The sequence below is a fragment of the Perissodus microlepis genome, chromosome 3 (genome assembly GCF_051167445.1).
Source record: "Perissodus microlepis isolate ML-2025 ecotype Zambia chromosome 3, ASM5116744v1, whole genome shotgun sequence".
NCBI classification, from domain to species: domain Eukaryota; kingdom Metazoa; phylum Chordata; class Actinopteri; order Cichliformes; family Cichlidae; genus Perissodus; species Perissodus microlepis.
The window spans coordinates 23,595,070-23,616,758 of NC_140463.1; the positions used below are offsets into that span (position 1 = coordinate 23,595,070).

The 21,689-nt window shown below is 41.3% G+C and overlaps 1 protein-coding gene across 3 annotated transcripts in view; it reads left to right on the top strand.

Annotated features, from left to right (window-relative positions):
* The window catches only part of nhsl2 (NHS-like 2), a 210,980-nt gene that overhangs the window by 131,068 nt on the left and 58,223 nt on the right, over positions 1 to 21,689 (top strand). For all 3 annotated transcript variants that reach the window (XM_084923626.1, XM_084923628.1, XM_084923629.1), the window contains exon 2: positions 18,516 to 18,752. In XM_084923626.1, the coding sequence (XP_084779752.1) occupies positions 18,516 to 18,752 (237 nt within the window). The remainder of the gene's footprint in view (positions 1 to 18,515; positions 18,753 to 21,689) is intronic.

Consider the following 21,689-nt stretch of genomic DNA (forward strand, 5'->3'; position numbering starts at 1 on the left):
ATTAGCGCCGAAGGAGAGTTTCAAGGGGATCTGAAGGGATTTTGTAGTTTAGAGAGGAGCAGAAATGAGATAAAGCTCATACTTGGGTCGGGACGCTCAAATACGCTCAAGTGAGTTGCTGGTACACAGCCCGTGGTGTGGCTGCAGAAGATGAATGACATGAAAGATTAGGAATCTTGCTTTGGGAAATCAGCCTTTTAACTCGAACATTTGACTGTCAGAAATCATCTCCTTTCCTTTTTAAGGTGGCACTCACGGCTGATTACAGCTCAGCAGGAGCTCTAATGAATGTGACTCACTCGTTGGCAGCACCGCCAATGTTAGATCACTGTGGGTATTAGATAGTCCACACCATATTACTGCCATACCAGCGAATGTGAAACAAATCTGCATTTGTTTAACATTCTTTTTAATATATGCAGGGACATTACGCATGTGTGGCATACACAGCAGACTGCTTTGTATTTATAGAAGTTACGCTTTTCATCTGCCGGGAGCAGCTGTGTTTATTAAATAAGACCTCGCTGTTTTGTTTTCATTTATATCCACAGAATTCACAAAATAGCACTGATGTCTTTGGCAAGCACTGGTTATACGATATTCACATTTATATTAGTGGTTTTTATGAGAGCTTTACGTTGTGTAGACTATCACCCATTTATCACTTGCATTGTTGTGAATGTTACTAGAATTGTGTGCTATATGTTGTTGCCTCACCTGTGTGAACACAAAAACTTGCCACATGCCCATCTACTTACTCGTGCAGCTACATGTGTCCTAAGCACACTGAGTTTGGTCTTTATTCTAAAGAAAGGAACAGTAATTGATCAAGTTGTTAAAGACCAGCAGCCACAAAGTCCAGATTCAGTGTCCCTTGGTAACAGGTTGTGTGTGACACATCGTGAGTTCATTTCTAATCCTAAACATCTACAAACGGTCCTTTACTGGCAGGTGATGACTGGAAGATTAGTTTTAACTGTTTAGGTTTAGAAAATGTTAAATGTTACCCGTTATCAAGGACCATCATCATCCACAGGCAATGTCAGAAGGCACAGATGACTTTAAATTTCTCTCAGTTTTAAATCTGTTGACTGTTTCACTTAATTTCCATAACAATTCAGTTTCCATTTAGCCCTCTTGCACTCTAATCTGTCCCTGTGCTTTGAATAGCATGTCATGAATGAAATTATACTTTAAGAAAAGCTCAAAGCCTCACGAGTCAAACGGTGCAAAGCATTTTGGCATACCACAGAAGCAATGATGTTTTAAAAAGAGTGCATACGCACTGAAGATCTTACATTTTTGTGCCATCTACAGCACTGGGACACATTTCTGTTTGTTGCTTCTACCGTAGAATACAACATGTGTGAGTTTCATGTGTCTTAATGGAGTGGATGTAAAAATGTTCAAGAATTACAAATTTAATCAGCTGCTTTTGAAGTTCACAGCACTGTGAATTTCCAAAGGTACGCCTATTCGTTAACTGGTGACTTTACATTGGCTGTAGGTGTGATTGATTGTTACGTCAACTTTATTTGTCAGCCCTGTGATTGACTGACAACAGAAGCTGTGTCATGTTACTGCGCCATCTGCTGGATAAGGTTGACTGACTTTCTGTGGAGGAGAAGTTTGTGTGGTTGAATTTTTTATGTGTCCACTAGGCTCCACTCAGATCTCAGATGATGAGTGTGAGGTCTGTACATATGGCCATGTGCTTGCCTGTATTTTGTGACTGCACAGACTTGTCTGAGGAGAATTTACATTACAATGTACCAACTATAGCAGCACAGTGGCATGGTGGTTAGTCCACCAACAGCATGGGGCCTTTTTGTGTGGAGCTGGCATGTTCTCTCCTTGTCTGCATGGGTCCTTTTCAGGTACTCTGACTTCCTCCCACAGCCTAAAGACAGGCTTAGGTTAACTGGTGATTCTTAATTGTCCATAGGTGTGAATAGTTGTCTGTCTCTCCCTCTTAGCCCTGACTCTGCATCTCGTCCTATAGTAGCTGGGATAAGCTCTTGCCCCCTCGTGACTGTGAATGGGATAAGTGGAAGAAAATTGATGATGTTCAAAGGAGTACAAAGGAGTACAGCGGAAACGACTACTAGGCCATCGGCTTGCTTGTCTGTGTCTGCATCAGAGTATTATTGAAAGTTTCACAAAGGAGATTTAAAGCAGTGACTTCTCACTTTGACGTCCATTTCTGTTTGACAAAGTGACTAATCGCCTAAACAATCAAGACACTTGTAGGACAACACAGGCCTATAAAGCTGACACTGCACTCAGAAAAATAAAGGTGCCAACTGGAACCAAAAGTGGTTCAATGGTTTCTTTGAAGAACCATTTCTTTCAGTGGTTCATTGAAGAATCCCTCTCTCAGGAGCTGAGAGAGAGAAAACAAGGGTCAATTATAAAGAAGAGAGAAAAGTAAAACCCTCCTCAGAAGGTCTGACTCGCATTCGACCTGTGATGGACTCCTGTTTGGCGTTCACGTCATCCCAGCGGCGGCCGGAGCAGAGTTAATGTTTGACTCCTCCTGGTCAGGCTGTCCAGCTGGATGAGCCGAGGTCTCCCCTTTCGCCGCCGCCTCTGAACACACAAACACAAATTGCATGTGAAGCAGGAGGTGCAGATATTTTTTTGCTATTCTTTTCTAAATCCAGGCTTGATCACGTGGAGGTATTTGGAAAACTTTTTTGGCCAGCGGACGACTGTTGTCTCGCAGAAAGTCAAATCAAATGTATGCCATACACAATCAATTCACAAGAACACATTAAAAAAGAAAGTGCCTGATTTTAACTGAATTCTGCATCAAAGCAGGGTGACAGAATTAAAACGAGTGTTTGCAGCAAACGTGAGCACAAAGCCTCACTTTGTACAAGCCTGCTATTAAAGTTCTCCTCTATGCAGACAACGTTCCTGTTTTCAAGGCACAACTTGGATCTGCTGTACGAATCTTATGGATACACACTAAATGACACAGTAGTGTGCACGACTCCAGATTCTGATCCCTCATCCTAATATGGTCCAAAAAGGCTCACAAAAACCAACATAGCAATAAAGCAAATGTTGAGGCTTCAAAATACAAAGTCCATAAACCAATGGCTGACATGGGTTTTATCATAAGGGTGATAAATATACAACACATGTTCTTAAGACTAAAAGTATAATACAGATTTTAGTCTGAGAGATTTGACGTTCATTTACCTGCAGATGCACTATACGTGCCTGCTCTGTGGTATTCCACAATGTTTTGCACGTCACTATTTAATACAGGAAGTAGGTGAACTAAAACAAGTCATTGTTCTTTGTGAGAGGACCATATTAATGAAACCAACCTCAATGACATCGTAGAGATCCCTAAAGATGTTCCTGCTGCTTCTCTTCCTCCTCATCCAAAGCTTCCTTCTCCTTGTCCTCGACTTCCATCCAATTGTAATTCAATCTAATTATATTTCTCCCTCCTCTTCCTCATTCTGTTGGAGCTGTGAACAGAATTAGTGTGAATCTGAATTAATTTGTGCAAACGAGAAAAATCAGCTTTTCGGTCAGAGGTGCTCTTGTGATTTAAGCCGGGTAGATTTATGTGTTGATGCTGCCTGCTTCATCTCTACGACTGGCTGCTGAGTGATATTTACACCCTGGCTGGATTACAAACTTTAACCATGTGCTGAACTTTGGCCCAGCATTGATACCTCTTGTTAGTATAACGACCTCTTCTTGGCTTAATGTATGATGGTGGATAAATGAAATGTACAAAGAAAATTGAACTATATTACAAAAGGACATTATCTTGGTAACATCAAATGACCGGAGCATAATTTGTTAACTAGTCCGAAAAGAAGTTATACAGGAACAGTCAAAGACACACCTTCTCATGTGTCACATTTCTATTCATTCACACACTTATGCATAGCTGTATTTTATACAGATCTTACAGAATGCAAAGTACAGGTTCAGTGCGTCGTTCAGTGGGGATCAGAGGCATTCAATCAACGTACAAACAAAAAGGAGGCACACTTCTTCCTTATTAGCATGAACCTAGAGATCCATAGAATTCTAAGCCCTACATATTAACATACAGCATCACACACGGGTGTGCAGCACAGTGACTGAGAGGCTTAGTCATTACGTGTGTGTATGTGTCCACCTGCTTGTGTGTGTAAATCATGTGTCTCCACAGTTTCCAGCCAGGCTGAATTGGCTGAATAATAAGAGCCTGCATAGAAAATAATGGCTATTAATTTTAAAAATACAGACGGGGGTCTCCGTGTGGCGGGTTTGGGAGACGAAGCCAACCAACGTGTGTGTGTTTTGTCTCTTGTGACTCATGATAGCTACGTCCCTGTCTCGCTAACCATCGCAATCAAAGTGACGCAAATCTGTGCGTCAGTAATTAGCATAAAATTGGATCTTTGTTCTTGTTAGCAAACACGGATGAACGCATCCGGCTCTTCAATTAAACTCCGGCTGAGGTGCACGCACATACACGTGGATGGAATCGGGATGTGGCTCCATCGCTTTGTCAGGATGAGAGAATATGACCTTTAGGCTACTCGATTGTTAGGTTTTACCATCATGGCTGACCCAGGTGCATTAGGCATACACACATACACCTCTCCTTTTCCACTCAATTCCATTACTCCACCCTCTCACTTATCCCCCCTTTTTTTTTGTGCATAATGAAGGAGATATGATAGACGACGGAGAGGGCGGAAAGCTTGGAGGGAGGGACGAGCCGGAGAGAAGAGTAGGGGCGAGTTTAAAGAAGCAAGTTAAACGAGGGAATAAAGGATGAAACCAGGCGAGACGTGGAAAGAGAGAAGGAGGAAGAGGGATGAGTGAGAGGAGGGAGGGCGAGGATGAATTGTGGCTCATGTCACTGTAAATTACTTTCAGGGTGTAATCACTGCAGACAGCCAGGTCTCACTGTAGAGCACACAGGAACACACACTCTTGTACTGAGCGTGTGTGTGTGTGTATTGATTTACTAACTGTATTTGTGTGATTGCATTTGTCTTTGATTGCCTAAATTAGCCGAGACACAACGGTCCTTTAATAAACTGCCTCTCAAATGCTTATCGGGGTAAGAAGTCTGCAAAATGGCAGGAAGTCCTTTCACAGGAAAAATAATTTCAAGTATTTACAAGTGTCGAGTGGTGTTTCCTTCGTGGTGACGCAGCTGTGAAATTTAAATTGTGTTCATAGATTGTTTTGCGTTGTTTTGGATTTTTATTAACTTGCTGTTTAAATCTGGAGTATGATTCGGCCTCCACAACATCTTTTCTGTTTTGTCAGATCCCGTTGGAACAGCAGCACAATGTTTTTCCTGTCCTGTCTGTGGCTCCGAGTCCTGAACCCGGTGTTTATTACTCAAGGAACAAATCTGTGATCTGACCTCTGCTCTCAAAAAGCTGACTGACAATTTTCTTTTTTCGGTTTTTCCTTTCCTTTGCTTTACTTCCTGTAATTTTTTTCTTTGATTCTTTTCTTTCCTTCCTTCCTTTATTTTACTTTTCCTTTCTCAGTTTTTCATTACTGTAATTTTTTTCTTTCCTTCCTTCTTTACCTTCCTTCATCTCTTCCTTCTCTCAGTCTTCCTTCCTTGTGTGCTCCTTTCATCCTTTCCTCCTTCCTTCCTTCCTTCTTTACTCCCAGCATTTTATCTTTACTCTCTTCATTTCCTTCATTGACTTCTTCCTTCTTTGTTTTTTCCTTTTCGTCCTTTCTTCAGTTCTTCCATCCTTTAAAATCAGGTTTGTAAGAAAGCTCCACTATATTAACAATTACAATGTAATAAGCAGCTGAATTCGCTTTAGTAAATCAGGATTCAATAATGGATGGTGTCTGGTCAAATGCAGGATAGATAGGTAATGGTTTCCTCACTGCTGTCTGTGTTTTAAGGCTAAATTTCCTGCAGGGGGCAGCACTGAGCTATGTAAAAACATGACAGGTTGCAGCAGTCAGAGCATGCATTTGGATGCCTGCTCAACACTACTCCTTGCACACGAATGAGATCCACATTACCAGTCGACATCTGCTTTAAAGAGGAGTCTTGACAATCCTCTTCACGAGAATTTCATTACATCCTCATCAATGTCTTCAAGAAATATGTTTACACCCTTTCCTCCATATTTCACTGAGAAATGTCCCAGACTTCCTGCACGGATGAAAGTTAATGGGCACTCAGGAGGAAAATGTACTTTCGAGTTAATAGAATGTCGATGAAATTAAAAGTTATGAGGCAAACGTGGCCTCGATAATCAGCAGAATCCAATTTTTCATTTCATTCTATTCAGGGTTGTACTTTGAGTTGTCACAGTGATGCATGAATGTGACTGTCCCACGCAGGCTGCTCTAGGTGATTTGTGGCGCTTATAACCAGCCAGGTTTTTGAAACGGCAAAGATGGCGGATGACCCGTCTATAAAATAAAATGTGCAGCATGGACTTAAACACAAGCAAAGGACTTAAACACAAGCAAATACTGGACACAACTTGGGCTAAAAGATAAATAACAAATGTGGATTAAAGCACAAGTAAATATTGGATTAAATAGCTTAACTTAGTAAATATTGTATTGTATATTGTACTTAAATGTGTGAATATATTTTATTCATTAGTAACTGATGATTAGTAAACACTAAGGCTCATTATCATAGGTCATTATATGAATAATGTATATCCAGATGTGTATAACAAGGTTTTACGTGTTCTCTAAATCTAACTAACTGCAGTTACTTAATTTCTGCTCATTGTGCTTCATCATAGAGCTGCGATAGCAGAAAATAACCTCCTACTTTAGTTAATTGCTCATTTGGCCACCAGGTAGAATGGGCTGCTTTGCATGAGCGTAGCCATGAAAAGTCCCAGTGGTAGAACTTCACACAGCTACCGGTGTGACTCAGATTGGGATCGCTATTTTAGTGTTGCTCATTCTGTCACCAGGTTTTCTTAATTGACGTTCATCAAGCTGATTGGGATGTTTAGTTAAACTAATGAGTCACAGAGGACAGAGAAGAGCAAAGCATGTGGTACCTAACAGTTTTCAGTACCTTGGACAGCACGACCAAGACGTAAAACACTCAGGCCTCATTACCTGCCTTTACTTTTCAGCAGGTAGTTTTATGTGTTTTCACACTCTGGGGTTCTATTACCTTAATAGCACAGAGACTTAGAGGTCACTTTCCTGACCTTTATTGTTTGGTCATAACAACAAAGGTCGGCATGGATAATGTTGCGGCTCAGGAAGCCTGCTGCTATTGGATAACGATACCCAGGCGGACGGCAAATCCTCCATCTGGGTCTCAGAGTACTCGCTAAATCTGATTTACTGCACACCTTTTATTAACAGGGAGGAAACACAAGGATTACACACACACACACACACACACACACACACACACACACACACACACACACACACAAACATCTAGTTTTAGCAAAGCGTTTGGTTGGTGGTGACAATGTTATTTAGGACTCCCATAAATGAGTCTGCTGAGGACCAGGCTAATGCTAACAGCCGCTCATAAGCCTGTCATTCACAAATATAAACACACGCACACAAACAAGCGAGCCAATATTTGGTGTGCAGCACTGCGGAAGCTCTTCAGCTAACAACCACAATACACTTCCTCACAAGTGTGCGAAGGACACACTGATGTATTTTTGTTACGCATGCGTGAAATCTGTGCAAGCACTTGAGTGATAAAATGTTAAATATGAGGAATGGATAACTTGTGTTTTAACCGTCCATCTGTGAATGTGTGTGCGACAGAGAGTGTGTGTCCGGTGATAACAGCTTGTCTAAACCTGCATCCTCCCTGCTGACACTCCAACACACACACACACACACACACACACGCACACACACACACACACACACACACACACACACACACACACACACACACACACAGAGGGGAATTAATTAGTAAAAAGGCATCAGAGGAAAATAACTTCACCCAACACCTCGCTAATGCACGCGGGCATGTGTGAGTATGAGTGTGTCAGTAGGTGTATTGTAAAAGTTCCTCTCTATTTTGTGCAAGTGTGTGAATGCAGAGTTGCGTTTTTTTGGTGCTGGACTGTTTTGTCTTTGTAAGGATGTGTGTGTCATTTCTCTCTCTTTCCTCGGTGAAAGTTATCACTCTGGTGTTTTCTCTGCATGAGCTAGAAATGAGGGAGGGCGTTTCCCACCACCCACTGCCCTGTTTGTTTTAGTCTGTCTTGTTCTTCTTCTTGATGGTAATTGTCTAACACTGAAATGCTACAAGGCTCCCCTGATTCTAAACCTTATCTTAGATGTGACTGATGATCCCACAGAGAAGCAGAAAGGCTTCCCCTTATTTGGTGTGAGGGAGACTCTAAGTGGGTTTTCATTTTATTGCTCTTTAGGTCATTCTTCCAAACAGTTTCGTGTTCAGACTCATGTTGTGTTGAAAGTAGGCACGCTCTGATCAGATATTTGGATATCAGACCGATTCTGACTCACTTTATTTCTTAGGGTAAAAGAATCTATTCAAACCTGTGGTCTATGTGAAGAAGTAAACCCTGTTAAATCATAAAGTAGTTGTTATTAACCACATTTTTTGGAAAGCTGAAACCTGCTGAATCACGAAACCCCTGAAATAGAACCTGTCTGACAAAGTGAAGCAGGTTGGCAGATCTCAAAAAGCAATACGTCGAGCCACAATCTAAAGAGAAGTAAAGCCACTGATATCGATCAGTCTGGAAAGGGTTAAAAATCAATTTCTAAGGCTTTGGAATTTCAGTGAACCACACTGAGAGCTTTTATTCACAAATAGAGAAAAACGGGATCAGTGGCGAACCTTCCCAGGGGTGGCTGACCTACCAAAATTACTCCAAGAATGGATCGACGACTCATCCAGGAGGTCAAAAAAGAACCCAGAACAACGACTAAAGAACTGTGGACCAATAGGGCCTGAAGTTCTGGCCTAGTCAAAGTCTTTACTTGGATCCAGTTGAAATGCTCCGGCACGACCTTAAACAGGTTTAAACCCTGCAATAACTCTGAAATAAAACAATTCTGCAAAGAAGAGTGGGCCAAATATCCTCCACAGTGATCTAAAAGAGTCATTGCCAGTTATCACAAATGCTTGATGGCAGTTCTCGTTTCCAAGGGTGTAACAGCCAGTTATCAGTTATCAGGGACAGTTACATTTTCACAGGTAGGTTTGTATAACTTTTTCCCTTAATAGATAAACTGCATGCTGTATTTAGTCAGGTTATCTGTGACTAATATTAGAGTTTGTTTCATGATCTGAAACATTTAAGTTTATGGAAAAATCCAAAAGACTGAGAAATCAGGAAGGAGACAAGCACTTTTTCACAGCTCCGAGAGCTAGAGCCAGCCGAAATTAGTTTTAGGAAGATGGAGATTATCACAAAGAGTATAAAATAAGTTGAGTAGGGCAGGTCTGTGATCGTTATTTGCATTTCATGGGAATTAAAGCTCAAACACGGAGCTGGCTTGACGTTGCACTGCATTTATTTCCAGAACAATCTTTTTTCTTTTCCTAAGAGCATTGAGGAGATTGGCTTTTTTTTTCTAAATCTGCCCAGTGATGCCCAGAGGCTTGTGTCTCTCCTCTATCCAATCCCTCCATCTTCCCTCCTTTTCATGTCACCGTGGTTACATAAGGGAGGAAGGGAAATAGTGACATCTCCACTGAGGATGACTGCGGGTGTGCTCTGTGTACATGTGTGCATTTGGCTGCTGTTCAACTTTTAATCAAGAATTAATTGTTAACCTGAGAGGAAACAAGTCTCCCCGAGGACTGGTGCGCCTCTCGTATCCGCCAGAGCAGACTCTGTCATCAGCTGCAGGTCTGAAAGTCTTTTGAGGTCAGATGCCATGACTGTGAAAACAAAGCCAAATCACAGTTATTTCTGTTTGCAAAACAGGGATGATTACCCAGACTTTGTCCTCCGTCACTCAATACAAAAAAAAGTTTAAGATGACCATCTATTTTACATATTATTTTATATGTTACTGGTATATTAAAAAAAAAAAGAATTCTCATTTAGGATCCAAACACGTTTTAAAACATATTTCTGTATATTTTTTTTAAACCTCTGAAAGTATTCCCAAATGCTCCTCCTTTAAATGACGCTACCAGCAGTGCAGGTTAGAGGCTCCGATTACCCCTGAGAAACTTATAAAAATATAAACACTCATAAAATATCCCTGTAGCACACTTCCCTTAGTAAAAATCCAAACTTATTCTGACAGTGAGACCATATTTTGCTAATTTCTCACATACAAAGGAGGCGTCTATAGTATTTGCCAGGTAAATAAGATAAGCAGTCCAGAACTAGAAAAATAATGTCAAGAAAAATGAGTTTCTATAATACAATAGGTTAACTCCAGCTAGCTATTTTATAGGTTTTGTAAATTCTTTTGAGACTATGATTCAGCTTTTCTTATATTTCTAGTATTTTTCTACATCTATAAGCATTTAAATGTGGGTGGATTCTAATTGTAATAGTAGTTAGCTCTGCCTGCACAGACAATGTGTGATTTAGTCATTGTAGGCTGGTATGGTGGACGATATTTAAGCTTCTTCAGGTAATTCTTATTTGCAGGCAGTTGTTTTCAGCGTTTTTTCATCTAATGAAGCATTTGTCATTTGTCGTGTCACCTGTTTCTCCTGCAATTAAAACCACTGCTGCAGCGCATTCATGGATAAAGCCTCCTCAGTGCTGTGCATAGATTATTTAGTGAGGCACAAATACCCAACAATGGCAGTAGAAATTTAAAGTTTTACACTTTTACTACCTTTTAAATTTACTCCTGTCATCTTGGATTTTTAACTTGGTGGGGCTGCTGGCAATCCGAGTTGAGGGGGCATTTCAGATGAAAATCCATACTTTTGATTTAATTTGAATTGCGCAATATGACAGGAGCAGGCTCATTTCAACTCTGCCTGCTAAATCTAGCTTTAAGTGCTAGCTAAAACTGGTTTTAGCTAGCACTCACACTCACAGGTTTTAGCCATAGACTGTTTAGAACATGGACATGATTCCAGGTCTAAATAACTAGGTGAAAATAACTGAAGTTATGGGCTCAGTATGCACTGAAACTAGAGATTAAGTTAATCTAGTAAACAAAAGGAGGATCATCTTGTGTGCGACATTCGCTAACAAACGGTTAATGTCATCACAGATGAGAGGAAAATACAATGTATGGTTATGGTAACAGAGTAGGCAAAAGCAGCTTAGTTAGTGATGACTTTTAGTATCACTGTTTGCAAAAGCACAGATCCTCTATGTCTATGTGATCTGCCACTAGGTCCACTGAATAGAGAGAACACAGAGAGACGTGTGGATGTGCACTGACTCGCTTTTTTGTTAAAAATAAGTAAAGTTGCAGTAAATCTGTCAAATTTGCCAGCAGTGTAGCCAAGTTAGCTCATAGCTGATTTCCATTAACACCACTCAGATCTCCATTCATTTATCATTTTTATGAAAGAGCTTAAAAGCATTTTATTAATCTGATGTCAGTAATATATGAATTAAAATCCATAGATTATTAAAAAAGCATTAAGGTAACACTACTTTCTTTATTAGTCTGTCTTCTAAGAGCCAAACAAGCAACCTTGCATGATTTTTGTTTCGGGTGTAGAAGCTCATACCATCGTCCTGTTTCCTAGCATCAGCACACCTCAAAAGCTGCATTTCTTCAGAACTTGCTCCCTGATTGGCACATTGCGACCATGTTGCTTTGATTTTTTTCTTTTTTCTTGGAAGTGACAGGTCGCCGTTTTTTTATGGTCTTGAAACAGGTGACAGGTTGTACTCTTCTAATGTGGCGCACCTGTCACAGCAGACAGACGACCTCTGTAATGGTAGAGTATTACCGACCGGAATCTGGCCTTTTTATAAACTCAGCTGCTCCGTGTCCCTTTTTGCAGTCAGTTTTTTTGCAACATTCAGTGTGGTTTCTAAAATTTTTAATGGCTATTCAGCAAATTTTGTTGCAGTGGCAGTGGTCTGGTTTGGTTACTAGCTTAACTCCTGCGAGGCTTCAAGCCTGTGAAAAACCTTGTTGGATTGATGATGACTCCTTCCTGTGCTGATGTGCAGTGAGAACAGTGTGAATTCGTTTGCACACAGTCACAGTAACAGTAATGTCTCAAAGGTATGACAGCAAGTAAGGTAGTTAAAACGCCCCCCCCCCCTGTTTCTCTCTTTGGATTTTCTATTTACAGTAATGTGTGCCACATTTTTAGAAACTCCCGAGGCTTCTGTGACTTTGGCACATATTACCTAATCCTCACAAGTGCACACATACGCTCGCAAACACAGGCTCACAGATTTGACTCACACACATCTCCAAAAAGTCAATGTTTGATGTAGCATCTGTGAAGCTAGAGCTGTATGTGTCACTCAGTAGGTATATGATGCATGATTTTGATTGATGACACAGACTTAAAGGATGTAGTGAGAAAAACGCCCAAATCCAGGACACAGAACCTCGGGATGGTGAGGAGCTTTATTGACTAATAGGCTTGAACACAAGGCACTGAGGGAGAGCTGGCAGAGTAAACCTTGTAATTCAAGCCAAGGACAGAACTGACTGAGGCCTAATGAAAGAACAGGGAAAAGGCAGGACACGAGCCTGGAAAACAGGGAGAAACATGGAGCTGAACTACAGCTGACTCAAAAAGAACAAAGGGGAGCATGACTATTTATACACTTTGACTGACTGGGGGATGACAACCAGGAGGGGGAATGAGATACAGGTGAATACAAATAGATCAGGGGAAGTCCAGAGAAGTAAAACTACCACAGGGAGACTAACCTTGACAGTGAAGCAGGATGTAATAACGAGAAAAATACTTGGAAAGAGAGTCTGTAGGTTCTCACTCATCCCGGTCATGATGGTCTAACGTTTTTGAGTTTAATACAACTTCATTTAAGTTCTTGAAAACCTGTACCATCTCCCCCAAAAGTGTCTTGATGGATGCTCAATCATCCAGGTAAGGAAATCCCACAAAGTTGATTTCATTCATCTGGATGTAGCATTTTCTGTGGGAAAATCCAAGTGAGCCTAAGTCTTCTGGTTGTTTTTCCAAGTGACAAAACGTTTCGCCCCACAGAAAACGGCACATCCGGATTAACAGAATCCACTTTCTGGGCTCTCTTTCAAAAGACTTCTTCAATTCTAAAAGCTGATGGAAAGTCTCGGGTATTTGACCTGAAGTGGCTCCATCACTCCTGTTTGTGAGTCACTGCCCCAACCTGTGAGTTGTTAAGGTCAAATGAGTTCAGGTTTGAATGGCGGTTAAATTGTCCGGGAAGGGATCTCAGGGCTATATTTTTTAGGTTTGGCATATGGGAACATGTGCACATTGCAAGATTTGTCCACCATATCTGAAGTGCACTGCACTGAAATGCTCAGAATTCAAAACTCTACAACTACTACTAAGTTCAGAGAAAATTAAGCTCAAATAGAACAATAAAACTAAAGCTCAACATTACTAGACTAATGAGCAGAAACTCACATATGTCAATAGAGGGTTCAAAACTCAAAATGAAGACAAAAACTCTTCTTGCTTGCTTTTATCAGTGATTTCCTTGTTCTTCTGCAGTTAGATACAGCTCATTAAGCCAGTTTAATACTAATTTTCAAATCACGACAGTCCAAAAAGTATTACTAGCATTTAGACTATATTTTAAAGCTTTTCTATCGAACTATGTCACTGATTTTCTTTATCTTTGAGGAAGGTGTGGTGACACCCGAACATGAATAACTGACAGTAAGTGTTTCAACATCTATCTGACAACATTTTTAAAAACAGTTTTGTGCAGACATGAACAGACTGTCAGCTGCTACTGTTTTATGTAGCTGTACAAAACCTGAAGCTCTTTGCTTTTACAAGGCTGGAGGATCTTTTTTTTTTTCCACTCCTTGTTTAGGTACTTTCTCTGCTCTGAGCAATCTTAAAAGTGCATCATTTTCTATTGTAAACAATGAGCAAAGGAACCGAGCACTTTGAAAAGATGTTCTTAGAGAGCACTCATCCCTGTGCTGGTTTTCTCTCTGTGACAAGGATAGAGTATCTCTCACTGGATAAAGTTTTCTCATTTTCTTTATGCATATTTCAGCAGTGCTGCTTTCTGAAATCAACTTCAAGTTTACATGCCGTTCGACCCCTGTCGACGTCTGCGAGCTTTGTTGTGCAAATTCTGTCTAATGACCAAAACTTCCAAAAGGTATACGGTGCCACAAACAACTAGTCTGAATTCTTCGGATAATTTAAAAGTGATGTACACCTGCGACACAACAAGCTTCACAAAATGAAGCAGTATTGTGTGCAGTCAACCTCTGGGAACATTTCGAGTCCACTAAAGATCCTCTTGCACCCTGCAGATATGGTTTTACTTCCTGTCACAGACCCTTGTTACACACATACAGGCTTAGACTTTGGTTACAAAGGCTTTGTGTGCATCTTTTCAAGTGGCAACAACAGCTAAAAATGAATTGTGAACATACGTTCGGATATATTTTGCACAGACGAGTCAAAACATATGCAGTAGTGTAGATAGGTCTGCCTGCTACCTATTCTCCAAACAACTGAGGGGGACAAAGTCAAACTCCTTAATGGGATATTTAGCTCGCAGCAAGACAGATTTAGCCAGTAAACAGAACAACTTCAAGAGCAGGCAATCCACAACGGAGCGCAGAAGACTTTCTCACCGTGTTCACGAGGATCCAAATAAAAATTAAAATACCAAGGGCTCCATGGTGAGAGTGTATGTCTGTTATAGAGCAGGTTATAAATCATGCATGATCGCCTTTCTTCCCCGCTCTGAGACTGATGCTAACTGACGTGCACTTCTGTATCATAAACAGTAGCTCTCTCTGGTGGGAGCCGATTGTGTGAAAGCAGCTTAGGAAGATGAAGCCGGTAGCTGGGAGGGTGAAATTGTGATTCCATACAGTGCGGCGGGTTTTGTGAGGAGAGACGTCTGCTTCAGAGCAAACAAGACACGATAGTGCCGCTGGATTCTCGGCAGAATAGCGTCTGTCTACCGGGAACTGAGCGCACTTTAAATTTTAACCAGTCTTTCTCAAATCAAGACGTAGTTCCTGCACAGTCCCCTCGGAAACGCATCCAAACCCACACATGTTGGTGCTGATATTTATACTTTGAATTCTGGATGTTTAGCTGCTGTTGATTTTCCCGAGCTGAAGCTTGGCAATGAGTGGGAGTAGCTGCAGCAGGATTTGACATTTCTGTTAGAGGACAGTCTGTCTCCAAGAAACTGCAGATCACCTTGACACTAAAAGTCTTGTGTGAATCACTGTCATTTACTGTCAAAAGAACAAAGTGAACTGAACTGAAGCCTGAGAGACGGAGCTCTGTTTTGGTCTCTCACTCCTTTGGAAGCTTGATGCTTTAGATGCCTTATGTAAAGGCGGTAGGTTCGGTGGTGAATGAAGCTGCATATCAAACCTGGGTATATTGTTTTATAAGAAATAACTCTCATGTCAATGCACCTAAATAATTTAAATTTATTCTTTGAAGTATTTCTTCCGGATTTCTGGATTTGGATATTGCTTGGAGTCACCTCTGCATGTGGGCCTTTTGATTTCTTACCATTCCAGTTATTAATTAATTTCCTTCTTAGCTCAGACTTTTCTTTGCGTCAGCTTGTTGATCATGAGATAATTTATAGTCAGATGCTTTACGTAACGGGTCAAGTCATCTGCTCTTTTTGAGAATGTTGTAAAGTTTTGATGTTGGGATGACGGTGATGGAAAGCTTTTATTCTTTTACTGAGTCAGTGCTTTCATTTTCTGTGATTTTGTGGTTTGGTCTAAAAAGCAGGAAAGAACTGGAGAAAATTGTTGTGGTGTGCCGTGAGATTACCGGAGCCACTCGTAACAACCTTCAGCCTTTGTAGATGAAGGTCCTCTCGATGACGATCATCATTTTGGGCCCTCTGTGACTTGCAGATAGATTCAGACTGAAATTTGTTCATGCTACTGTTTACTTAATCACATTTTGAATTATTTCCCTTATGATTAATGGTGAAAGTGTAATGTTTTGATCTAGTATTGGGTTTTATGTATGTACTGTATGTACTGTAAGCATCTTGGACTTGGACTGTAATTTCACAGCAGTGTACCGAGAAACAAAATATTATCCTAAGAATAATCTAATTTAACCATAAAAACTGCATAAAATAATTATACTACATTTTCTTTGAATATTTGACCATGAAGTTGTAGTTACAAAGATACGGTGAAGGCTAAATGCCTTACTCTACAGTAACTGTATTAGGCTTCACCCTCCACTCGACCCTGAAATTCATAGGTGATTAAAAATATTAATGGATGGAGAAAACATTGCTAGGATCATAGCTGATTTCTTAGCTTTCTACAAGCTAACTGTATATCTGGTTCTCTGAAGAAAATGTCTCAGCGTGTAATTTTGAATGTAGTTAGACGAAACGGCAACATAGCTGCAAGTAATTTAACAGGGGAGTTTGTAACTGTGTTGTGTTTTGTGTTTTTATAGCCTTTGCTGAAATTGCATTGGAGAAAATGGAGAAAAAACGAGCAACAAAGTCTCAGAAGAAATACTGAAAGAAATGCTGTAAATGTCCACTGTGCGATGCGTACTGATAGGCGAGTTCCTTCTGTTTTCGGTGGAACACATCCTGTACCTGAAAGATACTCGCATTGCTCAAAATGAGAACTCACTGTGATTTGTCCTCAGTAAGGCAGACCAAAACATAGCTAATGTGAGTCTATAAAAGTCTTGACACTTAGCAGCCAGCTTGGTGACAGCAGTTATTGTAAAGCCCGTATCTAAATGAACAGAGAGAGCCAAAACAAACTTCAGTGGTCACAGACACACTAAAAGCATTAGGTCTCCACTCAGATCGGATAAGAAACACTTTAAAAGTTTACCCACTTTCGTCCAGAATTTGAGCTTATTTCCCTACGTTGTGCCTCTACTAGTTTAGCAACACTGTGGCTTCATTATACTTTAAAAAAGAGGTCACATGGTCATTGTGGCTCATCCCACAAAGGCAAAGGCCAAGTGAAATTCACATTATGGATACAGAGAACGAAGATGCAACATATGTAGGCTACACATAAATCTTTACTGATCTTTAGCGAGTGGATATGCCTCCTACTGATAGTGATGTGAACCTCTGTTGTCCACATCCATGTGTGACAACATTACTGGCTCAGATATTTCCTTGTTCACCCTCTTGATTGGTTCTTTAGGGGGGAAGCAGCGTGACAACCTACACCTTTAGTGTCCTCTTTTGCCAAGTTAGCTTCCAGAAGCTTGACAAAGTTTAACCAGTTTGTTAAGTAATTGTTACCACAGACTCAGCAACAAGACAAATACTGGCTATAATTGCCTTCTCCAGCTGAGTCTGTGACCCCTCACCTGCATTTCCTTTAAGAGCCTGGCCTTTCACTTGGATATCATCTGCTGTCACATTTCCCGTGTTTGTTACTCGTGTTTTATCAGCCGCTGGATGTGTCAAATTACTTCCTCGATGCTGATTCAAGGCGACGTCTCATTTATGTCGGCACTGAATGGCCATTTGTGATCGCTGTGGATGATTTGTTTTGATTGTCTGTTTGTGTTGGGAGGGTTGATGGTGACAGGGACCGACGTTTCCTTCCCACTTTTTTTTGGCTTTTCCCTCCTTTTGCTTTTTATTTCTCCCCCCTCTTTACACGAACACACCTCCCTCTTTTCTACATTTCTCCCTCTAAATGTCATCCCTCCTTCCTTCCTCCTCCCACTCATGTTCTTCTTTTTTTCCTAATGCCACAATCCCTTTTTGCTTCTTTTCTCTCATACCTCCCTGCCCTAATCCTTCTCTTCTGTCTTCTCCGTCCACTGTCCCTCTGTCTCCTTCCTTTTCCTTCCTAATTAAGCTCTCCTCTCTGTTTCCCCTCTAACTCTCAACCTCTCCTCCATGGTTTCCACTCTAATCCCTCATTTATCTTTTTTTTTTTTTACCCTATATCCCGCCTTCCTTCCTTTCTTCCTTCCTACCTCGGTCCTTGTTCTCCCTGACAACACATACTGCGTTATGTAATCTACGTCTCTGGGTATTAGTTATGCAAATTCATACATTTTTATTTATGTATATTTTTTCTCTCCTCCCTCCATCCCCTTCTTTTATCCTCCCCTACCTTGCTTCCTTCACGTCCTACACCTCCCTTCTTCTCTGCCCCTTCTTTATCTTTTTATCTTTTCTTTTCCCCATCAATCTCTCTTCCTTGCCATCCTCCCTTTTTTCCCTCCAATTCTCTTTGCTTCTCTTCTTTCCCAACCATTCCTCTGTTTTTCCCTTTCCCCTTCCCACTCTACTCTAAATAATCTTGTTTCCCTCCTTGTGTCCCTCCCTCTCCCCTCTCTTACCCACCACTGCTCTCTCCCTCCATCCATCACTTCCTCTCCACATCCCTCCCTCCCATCCTTTTTTCCCCTCCCTCTTCTCCTCCAGCCACCAGCGGACTAGAGGCAGAGAGCGGCAGGCGCGGTGGCAGCAGCAGCAGCCACGGCGATGGAAACCACAGCAGCAGCAGCGGCGGCGGCGGAGGCAGCAGCAGCAGCGGCGGCACGGCCCACTTCAGGTCTCCATGGCAACAGAGCGTGAACGTGTTCGGCTCGTGGAGCAGGCCGGAGTGTGTCGAGGAGCTGCACCAGCAGGCGCAGCTCAACCTCCAGAGTCTACTGCAAGGTAAGGATGCATGGAGAGGAGGAGAAGAGGAGGGATTGGATGGATCGAGGGAATGTGTGCGTGTGTGTGTTGTGTTTTGAGTGGGTGGGAGAGGCATGGAGGAAGAAGCGGAGGTGGGTGGGAGACTGTTTACACGCGCGTATGTGTATGTGTGGTGTTGGACTGCACTGATATGGGTGTGTGTCGGACACTTTAAACATGCATGTGTGTGTTTGCATGCAGATATGCCATGCGGAAGGGTGTGCGAGTTAGATTCCCCCTCATATGTGGTGCTTATGTTGTGCTGTAGAGTGTGTGTGTGTGTGTGTGTGTGTGTGTGTGTGTGTGTGTGTGTGTGTGTGTGTGTGTGTGTGCTGGCTTAGAGTAGCACTGCTCATACGTGTTGGATTCACCTTGCAGGGTTGTTCTTAAGAGTAGTATTTTATCATTCAGTGTGTGTGTGTGTGTGTGTGTGTGTGTGTGTGTGTGTGTGTGTGTGTGTGTGTTGAAGGAATGATCACTACTGCAGAAACGGGCATGTTTACATTATAGTTGGTAGTCCATGTTTGTAACTCTGCCATGGTGTTATTTTTTTAAGGTGAATGCTGCCATCTTAATATTAATCTTTTGTTTACTGAAGAAACTGCTCTGGTTGTATACACTGTGCAACCTCTGTGTGTGTGCGCGCGTGTGTGTGTGTATGCAAATTAGCCCTCAAGGGAACAAGGTTTTCCATTTGTTCTCAGGTACTGTTTCTCTTCTGTCCCCTCCTGCCAGTTGTTCTCGCTCTGTGACTCATACTGTCTCGCCCTTTGCCCGGCCCTTCCATTAAAACAATCAAAGTGGGTTGTTAGCTGAATGAACGGGGGGGGGGGGGCTTAATGGCAGCGAGACAACCTTGAACACCTGAGAGAAGGAATGAATGAACAAGTGGATCTTACAGCACATTTCATGTCTTTTCATTGTACTGATTTTTTTTGTTGCATTTGTTCTTAGTTAGTTGTCTAAAAATTTCCAGATTTGCCAACAAATCTATGAAAAATAACCAAAGCAAACAAAGTAACTACATTTGAAATCCATCTCTCGGTACGCTTGCTTTTCTACCCATCTTTGGTCAATTTGCACTTGAGTCGAAGGCAAAGGACTTCTTTTTGGGTTCTTGAAAATGTTTTACTTCGCAGTGGAGAGGCTGCTTCTTCTAAAGATGATGGGAAATCCTGTTTAACATTTAGTGGGCCTTTCACTAGACATCTCATAATCATCCTTGGAATAATCTCCATCAGGGTTTAAATACTCTTTACTTTTCCAAGGAAACTTTTCGGATGAGAGAGGAAACAAGAAGTCCAACTGCTTTCGGCTCACGCGCTTAAGACCACTGAAGACAGAAAGATATACCACTGTTATACATTATAGAGACAAATGTTTTGGGCCAGGCCTCTTAATCTTTGAGTTCAGGTGATTTCACTTTCGTTGTCACAGATCTATAAAATCATGGTGTTGTAACAGGATGTGACAGGATGTGAAATGTCTTCTCTCTCTAAGAGATATTACTACATAGAGGAAGGTTTTAGGAACCACAGCAGCTCTGACCACATAAAGGTACAGAGCATGGCTGCTGGGCGCTGAGGTGCATAGTGTGTAAAAGACACCAGCGTTCTGCTGACTCAGTAACTCCAGATCTCCAAACCTTCTCTGGCATTAGCATCAGCACAAAAACTGTACACAGGGAGCTTCGTGGTAATGGTTTATCATGGCTCAGCAGCTCTTGCAGTTGTGACATGTAGGCGGCGCAGTACTTTGGTCGTTACGCTGTATGTCAGTTGTTACAGATTTAACTTTATGAAGAGTAAGTAGTACATACAATGTGTTCAGAACTATTTTTTATTGTGGATTAATACACATTTGGCACTCCAGTGATTGCAGGATACCATGCCATATGTAGTTAAGCTAAATTCCACTGTTACTGATCTCTGTTGGAATAGACTGGAGCCCTGGTACAGGCATTTGGTATATATGTTATAGAAATCAAAAGCTTTGTATAACACACAAGAATAACTCAAACAAAAGCTTCATATTGAAAGAAAATTTACTGTCACAGTGGTGCATTCTGTTAAAAACCGAGGCAAATGTATACTGATGGATTCTGTGTTTTGCACATTCCCTAAACATAAAGTTACTGACCACGGAGAAATTAAAAGAAACAAGTAAGCATAACTCAAGTCAAAGTTTATTTCTATAGCACATTTATAACAATCTCAGTTGGCCAATGTTCTCTATATTATGCAAAATATCCTATGCATAGCAGCCACTAAATCCACATTAAGAATAATCAGATAAAGTAGTACTGTGCTATAAATAAGACTGTGTTTGCATAATAAAACCCAGATTACAGAGAATAAGTAGGTTTTTTAACACTGTTTTAAAATGACAGAGACTGGGCAGCTTACATGAAAATGCCCAAAGATTAGGAGACGCCATTGAAAAAGTCCTGTCGCCTCTGCTTCTGCTTTTGAACCACACGTTGGTGCAACACTTGCTTCCAGAACAGCCTTGGCAATGATTTTAAAGGTCTGAATAAATGGAAGACCATTAACCTGAAACCTAATCGCTTTTGAAGATCACCACTGAAGACACTGTCTAAAATTCCCACAGTTTTCCAGTGGGTTGAGGTCTCATAACTGCACTGCATATAATTAACATATTTATATATGTCCATTTCTTATATTTAAATCTGATAATTTACCATTATCTGGTCTAAGTACTCCCATTGAGATGGCCAATGTGTACTGCCTAGGATGTACTCTTTTGCCCTTTGACAGTGATGATAGGGCAAGCACACCCTCTTCCTCAGCACAACATCTCCACTGATCCAATCCACTAGCAACTCTAGGCAGAAAACAAGACGGGGTCTTACCTTTACTTTACATAAACCTCACTGCAGACAACTCTAAAGCTGAC